At 35.9% G+C, this 8,833-nt stretch overlaps 1 protein-coding gene across 1 annotated transcript; it reads left to right on the plus strand.

Annotated features, from left to right (window-relative positions):
- The first annotated feature begins 407 nt into the window (after positions 1 to 407).
- LOC133308087 (DEAD-box ATP-dependent RNA helicase 27-like) lies at positions 408 to 8,396 on the plus strand. Its single transcript, XM_061508676.1, has 12 exons — positions 408 to 854; positions 968 to 1,153; positions 1,465 to 1,650; positions 2,729 to 2,812; positions 4,260 to 4,301; positions 4,502 to 4,573; positions 4,659 to 4,958; positions 6,262 to 6,300; positions 6,405 to 6,509; positions 6,771 to 6,839; positions 6,936 to 7,061; positions 7,995 to 8,396. The coding sequence occupies exons 1-12, from the start codon at positions 525 to 527 to the stop codon at positions 8,091 to 8,093; spliced, it is 1,638 nt and encodes a 545-aa protein (XP_061364660.1). The 5' UTR covers positions 408 to 524; the 3' UTR covers positions 8,094 to 8,396.
- Positions 8,397 to 8,833: the final 437 nt, after the last annotated feature.

Consider the following 8,833-nt stretch of genomic DNA (forward strand, 5'->3'; position numbering starts at 1 on the left):
ATTTGAAATAATTTACATACGCATAGGCACATAGCTCATTTAGATTAAAATCTGATTTGGTCTAATTCATTTATGGATATCCAGTAGAAGATTTTCTTCTCTTGTTGACACAACAAATAATGGGCTCTACATATTTGTTATGTGAGCATGATAAGATTTTCTTCTCTCAACATGAGAAAAACATAACCCCTCTAAAAGGAGAATAAATAAAAGGATTAAACATAAATGTACAAATTGCCTGACATGAGCCGGGCCAAATTGGCCTGATGAGTCCAAGACAAGCCCATTTGAGCCATACCCTAAATCCAATCCACAAATGGGGAAACAATCCAACTTCAGCCAATTTCTTTTGAATTGTACCCATAATAATAAAATCAAATAAAAACAAAAACTCAGAAAAATCAGAAGCTGCATTGTGGGACTAGGGTTTAACGAGCGGCTAAATGTTAACAAAGAGAAAATAGTTTGGTTGTTTGGGTTTTCGCAAATTCTAAAAGGAACCAAAACCAGCAGCAGAAGCAGTTATGGCCGAAGCAGAGCACAAATCACCTGAGTCTGAGGATCAAACTAAGAATAAGAAACTGCGCAAGAGGAAAAGACCTCGTAAGACTGAGCAGCGAGAAGAGGAGAATGGCGATGCGGAATCTGCCGAAGAGGAGCAGAAGAAGGATGAGAAGTTTGAGAGTGGGCAACAACAACAAACTGAAGAAGATGGTGATGATGAAGAAGGGGAATATAAAAAAGTGAAGAACGTTGCTACTGGAATTATGAGCGCTGAATCTTTTGCGTCTCTGGGACTGTCTGAACCTACTTCTAAGGCTATTTTGGATATGGGTTTCCAGCGTATGACTCAGGTAATTTGCATTTTGCTTCTTCTTTTTTATTTTTTTAAATTTTTTTCGTTTTTATGAGTGGTAGAGCTTACCATGAAGCTTTTACAATGAATGAATAAACGGAAAAAATTCAGATTCAAGCGAGAGCGATTCCGCCACTTTTGATTGGAAAAGATGTTCTTGGTGCTGCCAGGACAGGTGCTGGAAAAACTCTTGCCTTTTTAATTCCAGCTGTGGAATTGTTGTACAACATTCAGTTTACTCCTCGTAATGGAACCGGTGTTGTTGTCATATGCCCTACAAGAGAACTTGCGATTCAGGTATTAAATTATTTTCCTCATATTTCCTTTTTTTCTGAATCTGTATATGTGGTCATAAAATGGACTATTGGGATACCCAACTAGTTTTTGGGATAAAGGTGAGGTTGAAGTTGAAACTGCATTATTGGGATACTAGCTTCTTTGGTTGGATTTCCTTTTCTTTTTTTGGTTGGTTTTTTTTTTTTTTTTTTTTTTTTTTTTGGGGGGGGGGAATATGATTCTTTTTGCTATTGGATTGGATGATGTTGCTTTGGTTATGAATTTTATCATTTGGTTCTCTTAATTGACTGATGCACCGTTTCTATTTCCAGACACATGCTGTGGCAAAGGAACTACTCAAGTATCATTCACAAACTCTTGGATTGGTTATTGGGGGTTCAGGTAGAAAAGGAGAAGCTGAGCGCATTGTTAAAGGCGTAAACCTGTTGGTTGCAACTCCTGGTCGTCTTCTTGATCACCTTCAAAATACAAAGGGATTCATATATAAAAACTTGAAAGTAAGCTAGGGATCCTTCATACAGTTGTTTCCCTGTTTTGCTTGGTTGTAATATGCACATGTTTGGTTACTGACACTGTTCGAACAATGTTAATATTTGTTAATCATGCTTTTTATTCATTGTAATGTTTTTATGGATTAGTTATCCAAGTAAGCATGCTATATATTAATTCGTAGTATGCTTGAGTGTCCTCTCTCGTGGGAAGTTTGGAACATCCATTAGTTGAAGTCCTTGCCGTAATGCAGTGGCAGAGCTAGACATTCAAATCTTCCCTGTATGACGGGGGCTTCCCTCATATTACATGAGGTGCTGCCCCTGCATACATAGTCTTTAATTGCATGTCTGTTCATCGTAAATTGAGAGGTAGATAACAGAATCTTGTTAATGGTGGTTTGATCATGTGAGAAGAAGACTGATATAGGCTTAAGGTAGAAAAGTGGATAAAATGGAAGTTGGTCTGATATAAAGTTGCAGATGAATACAGAGAAAGTTTTCAAAGAAATCATCAAAAAAGGCCTTGCTCTAAATGATTTTTTTGAAAATTTGGTTTGTGATAGAGTCCAAAGGCTTCATTGTTGTTGTACTCGTGTATCTTCTGACACTATTCATACCATTGCTGCTTAGCCTTGTTGCCTCCTTAACCTGTTTGTTGTTTGGGAGGAAATAAAGGGCAAAGGGAAAACTGCAATGCACAAGGCTCCTCGACTTTGCGACGGTAGGGTTGATGGTTGATTATGTAACCTTATCCTTGCATTTTTTCCCATAAGAGCAACCTTATTGTTGCTCCAAGGCTCATCCACTTTTCGTTAGGAGAAAATATGAAATTAAATAAAAATAAAATAAAATAAAATATGAAGGATGCTAGCTTTTCTTCATGGAAAGCATCAGCATTCAATACTGAAATATTATAACTTCTGGTGGTGGAGGCTTTTCTGTTTTTCCATTTTGGAGTGGAGACTCTTGACTTTGTTGCTTTTAGATCATATCTGGAAATTAGTAGATGCATGCATATATATAAGTCTATATTCTGAACCTCCTGCTTATGCTTCTCTCTTTGATCTCTTGCATGATTTGGCAGTGCCTCATGATTGATGAAGCTGACAGGATATTGGAAGCAAACTTTGAGGAGGAAATGAAGCAGATCATTAATTTACTTCCAAAGGTATTGTAACTCTTGGAATTTGTTTCTCTTTTCTACTTCTCATCCTCCATTTTATCATGCAAAAAGGTTATGAAATTTTAATGCAATCATGAAATAGCATCATAGCCAACCGCATTGATGCCGAGTGGGTGGGATTATTTAACTGGAAAACACCAAAAGCGAATTATAAGTATTATGTATCATTAAAGAGAAAAGTACATTGAACCAATAATTAACTGTACAAAGCTTTTTGGATGATAATTTCAAGTGTCTTTTGAGCTGTTTATGAAAATGAATGATAGTTTATGATGCGACCAATAAAATGGAGATGCTTTTGAAAGATAAATAAGATAAAATAAGACAGGAGGTGACATTGTTTCAAAAGGAAAGTTCAAATCCCATTTGGTATCTTTTTTAACCAATATATGATTATTTTGTTATCTCCATCAGTAAGATGTAAAGAGGATGGTTTCTGTTTCTGCAAGAGTGGTCAATTGTGCCAAATAGTGGTGCTATCATGGTGAAGCATTTTTTGCGGCCTCTGCCATTCCAGAAGTCTTGTAGCATCATGTTTCAGTGTCGTGGCTGTTTGCAGTAGCTATAGCACTGAGTCACGGCCAAAATAGTATGAGGAATGGCCATATTCCCTTTTTTGCATGTCTCTGTTCTACAGCTCGGCCCTTTTCCAGTCAAATCCAGCAGCCCACCCATTTTCTAGTCAAGCTCACCTTTTTCTGCCAAACCCGCCCTTTTTCTCGTCAAGCCATTGTTTTTACAGCCAAGTCCACACCTTTTTGCAGCAGCTTCTGTTGGCACCTAGGCTGGAGATCCTCTGTTATTTATGCAGTGTCTGCAGTCTGTTTGGCAAGACTCCTCCCCCTCCAGCATCTGTACTTTTAGTTTTGCTATACTTTTTTTATTGTTATTAATTATGCCTTAGATTAATGATGATTGTGACTTTAAGCATCTATTGTGTGTATTAGAAATTTTTTGCATTGTATCTGTTATCTTCAGCGTCACTTAGCGATCTGCTACACTGATATAGTGTTTTTGGTGTTTGCCACTTTGCACCACTTTTCGGGATTAACTATTTTCATCTATTGGTTAACTTTATACTGCTGAGTGAGTTTTGACTTTGAATGTCGGAAGCTTCTTTCAGTTAAACCTGCAACATTCTGAAAATACCATTTTTTTTCTGACAAAAAAGCAGTGCTTTTCTGCTGGTAGTAGGTATATGGTTTCGTTATCAGTGTATCTGGTAAAGGTTCCAAATATGTGTGGTCATCTGACTAACCATTTTTAGGTTTGGGGGTGAGCTTTATAGGCTAAGATGTGGTTGCAATATCTCCTATTTAACTTTCCCTTCTTTTCCCTCATGTTCATTACATGTAGCGTAAGTTTAAATCTAGCTTTTGGTTTTACCTAATGTGTATGAGCATGGCTAATTAATCTGTTTCTCATTTAACAGAAAAGACAAACAGCTTTGTTTTCAGCTACGCAAACAAAGAAGGTATGTTCTTCATGCTCCTTCCCCCGAAACAAAATCTTGATTCCAATTTTATTTTCTTCACGCAAGTTTAATCATTGTCAAATAAATGTACATTTATGCTTGATAATGCATGTTATATTTGAAAGTTAGAATCTGGGGAATGCAAGCATATTGCTTACTTATTGTCTGCTTCCAAATAAATTTTCCCTGTTAAATTACAGGTTGAGGATCTTGCCCGCTTGTCGTTTCAGACAACTCCTATCTATATTGATGTAGATGATGGGAGAAAAAAGGTGATGTCTCCCCACTTCTATCATAACCTTTGAAGTTTGTTTTTTAGCATTTTCATAATATCTGACATGATCCTTATTAATGTAGGTTACAAATGAAGGATTGCAGCAGGGCTATGTTGTTGTTCCCTGTGCCAAGCGTTTTGTTGTTCTCTATTCATTCTTGAGGAGATATCAATCAAAAAAAGTGATGGTCTTTTTCTCTTCATGCAACTCTGTCAAATTCCATGCAGATCTTCTCAAATGCACTGGGTTGGACTGCTTAAATATTCATGGAAAACAAAAGCAGCATGCCCGGACAACTACCTTCTTTAACTTCTGCAAAGCAGAAAAGGGGATCTTGCTTTGTACTGATGTTGCTGCTCGTGGACTTGACATTCCTGATGTGGTATGTTAATTTTTCTTATTGAGTTATGTGAATATTTCTGAATTTGTATTTTTTATCAGAATTTGTATTGATGGGATTAATACAAATTCTGATATTAATCCCATTAATGGGATTAATTTGTATCAGAATTTGTATTAATGGGATTAATTTGTATCAGAATTTCAAGGTTTTCACCCAAAACTCTGAAGTTGCAACTTGCAACTTGCAAACAATCCATCACAACTTCCTAATATTAGAAGAGAACAATACAATCTTCTTTAAGGGCAAACCCCAATGCATAAGGCTCTCTGACTTTGTAAGGGTGGGGTAATGGTTGATTTTATGCAGCCTTACCCTTGTATTTTTTTGTCCCAAACTCGAACCTTATTGCTCACTTTCTACAATCTTCCTAAAAAAAATGTAAAATAAAATTAGAAGGGGTGGGGGTATCAAAGAATAAATTTTTTAAAGAGAAGGAAAGAAGGGGAATTTTATGGTACACCGGTACTCGAGAACTTTGGAAACCGTTCCTAGCTAATAGCTTTGTTGGCTGATGGGTCACTCTTGGATGAATGTGGATATAGAAACATCCAAGAAAGAAACACAAGCAGAAGATAAGATATCCTCCGGAGAGAAACCAAAGAGTCAAAAATTCTGCACAAATAGGATCGACTAAGTTAATCTCACCAGATTCCCCACTTGCCCAATATAAAAACCCTTAGGGGGCTAGTAGCTGAGCTACATAACAAGGTTTAGAAGACCACATTATCCCATAATACAGGCAACAACAAAAACCTGAATGCTAGCATACAATCAATACTGCTCTCAAGAGTCTTTCTCATTTTACTCCTCTCAGAACCTGAAATCATGTATGTTGAGACATATCCAACATCCAGCTTTTCCTAAAAATAGAGTCTATACCACGAATAGCTAGCAGCTGGACAGTGTAAGCATAAATGGTTACTGGTCTCAAAAGCATTAGGAGAGGGACTTTTGTGTGGTCTGTAACCTACCAGAAGTCATTTGTGTTGATTGTAAAATGTTCCGCAGTCCAACTGAAAGACTTAACAATAGAATGGTCCTTGGATGTCTAAAGGGGGTTAGCAAGATGAGTTGGGGTTCTTACCTATTATGATACTCCACTCAAAGCTAAACTGAAAGCAGCTGTTGATTTATGTATTTAGTTTGGTTAATATGGAATGGTAAAACTGAACAAATTTTGATTGAACTGTTGTATTTATGCTGCAATTATATTCTGTTAACTCGAAATCATTCACGGGAATGTAAAATATTTTATCAACTTTTCTCCTTTTCTGCTTCATAGGACTGGATTGTGCAGTATGATCCACCTGATGAACCTAAGGTGCTTCCTGTTCTTTATTGATTTTCACTATCTTTTTCCATTTGTTTCCTTGCATTCTTATACTTTGATGCACAGTATAACATACGTTATTATACTGCTTCCAGGAATACATCCATAGGGTTGGTAGAACAGCTCGTGGGGAAGGTGGAAAAGGAAATGCTTTACTTTTCCTGATTCCTGAAGAATTGCGATTTCTTCACTATTTGAAGGTCAGCTACTCTCACTTTATAGCAGAAGGGACGCTTCGAATGTATGCAGTTGCTTTATCTTAGAAAGTTGCAATATAGATTACTTGAGGAAACCTCAAATGAATCAAGCCTATATAAGAGAAGAAGGCAGTGGTTTTGTTCCCTGTGGAAATATATTAAATTAAGCGGTGAAATGAAAATACAATATACGATTATAGGTCTTTGAAATATTATTTTTAGATTATCTTGAATTTAAAATTTTATATTTATGCATAACTTCAGGCAGCAAAGGTCCCTGTGAAAGAGTATGCATTTGATGACAAGAAGCTTGCAAATATACAGTCTCAACTGGTATATTCCTGCTTCTTGAAGTGCTAATTAAAATTTTTATTTAATATAGTAGTCAACTGCAGCTTATCTTACATAAGCACCATCTGGATCGTGCAGGAGAAGTTGGTGGCTAGCATTTATCATTTGAACAATATGGCTAAAGAGGCTTATAGGTCATATATATTAGCATATAATTCACATTCTATGAAGGATATATTCAATGTTCACCGCCTTGATTTACAGGTACAACCTTTTCGTTACATTTTACGTCATCTTTATTTCCATGATTTCTGGCACTCTGTCTTTTCATGTCTATCAAATAGACAGATACAATATCTGAATTGATCTAGGTCTGAAGTAGTGTGTACAAACACACACATACTATGTCTGACATTATAAATCAACTGTCTCTTGGAATTCTCATATTTTCATCTCAAATTTCAGAATAAGGGGCAGATTGTAATGGTTGAGTGAATAATAAGATTATAATAATAAACTACTGAAACAAATATAATTAAAATGGCATCATAAAGAAGGATTTTTGGTGTTTGAATCCCTAGTTAAAGGGTTCATGGTATGTTAGACATTTGCAGTTAAGTTGATCAAATTGTTAGAGGGGGGTAACAAGTTATTGATAACCTTTCTATGTTCCCCTTTGTTACCTACTCCACTCCTCTTTCTTTCTCATAAATCAGGTCCATTCACCCCTTCCTTACCTAACACATCTTGTGTCAAATACTGTCAATCTTTCCTCTCTTTTTTGTGCTATCATGCATATTTATTCCCCCCTTTTTCTCTCTTTGCTCATGGGCATGGCTAAATACTTTAAACTCTCTCACGCCTCTGTTTGACATTATGCTAGCTACTGCAGGAGTAAAGTTCTGCGCCATGACTTTGCAGAAAAAGTTGGCTGTATTTTTTAGTTAGTTGCAGAAAGTAATAATTTTCTTAATTTAATACGAGCAATTGGTAAATTCTTGAAATTCAGGGGTTTTATAAAAAAAATTGTTGTGTACACCCAATGGTAGTCCGGCTTATGGAATAATTATTAAGTACCAAGCCATCTTGCCGGTAGATAAATATCTCAGTTATCTAACTTGAAGTCAAATTGTTGGACAGTAAATCATATATAATATAGTCTACAATATGATAGTAAAAGTTACTTTACTTGCGCAGGCTGTTGCTGCTTCATTCTGTTTCACAAACCCACCGAAGGTCAATCTGAATATAGATAGCAGTGCTTCAAAGCATAGGAAGAAAATACGCAAATTGTAAGGAAGCATTAGCAGGAGACATGCCACCACTTTATAGTGAATGCGATTCCCATCTCCAGTCAACCACAAAACCACCGCCTCCCCTCCCTCCACAACAGAAAGTTTTGGTAGGAACCCCAAATTTATATTGTGATATGTATTCTGTAACTTCGTCAAATATTTAGGTTGTTAGAGGGATCGGAATTTGTCAACTGGAATGTGTTATGCGCAATTTTGAACTGTAATATTCGACATGATCACCGGTTTCTCATCCAATGTTTCCAATTTGTAAGGTTTTTTTTTTTATTATTTATCTTCAAGTTAATTGGTCTCTTGTTCATTAGTAATTGCCAAGTATTACTTTCCTATTCTGATGCAGCTGTTGATCTTTCAAGATGCAATTCGTGTACCAATCAAAATACTAATCATAACATTTTTTTTACCTACTCTGTACTTTTTTGGTGTTTTTATTTGATTCATAAATTATATGACTAGTTCGGTTCAAGCACCTTGAATCTATATAGTGAGTAGTTCTTGGAATACTATTTACTTCATTTTCAATACTGAACTGAGACTTTTTGTTAGGGGAACAAATATTTTATCATTAGTCGATTTTTGTTAGTCTTTTATCCGCAACTTTTATTTAGTATACTTCACTTTAATGTAGTTATACATTAGTGATATTGTTTCTCATGTTAACAACAACATATAAAAAAATGAGTGAGATTTACTAAGGAAAAAAAAGAAAAAGAAAATAAGTGA

Source organism: Gastrolobium bilobum, unplaced genomic scaffold (genome assembly GCF_033153095.1).
Source record: "Gastrolobium bilobum isolate Gb01-03AN ecotype WA unplaced genomic scaffold, APGP_CSIRO_Gbil_v1 utg7201, whole genome shotgun sequence".
NCBI lineage: Eukaryota > Viridiplantae > Streptophyta > Magnoliopsida > Fabales > Fabaceae > Gastrolobium > Gastrolobium bilobum.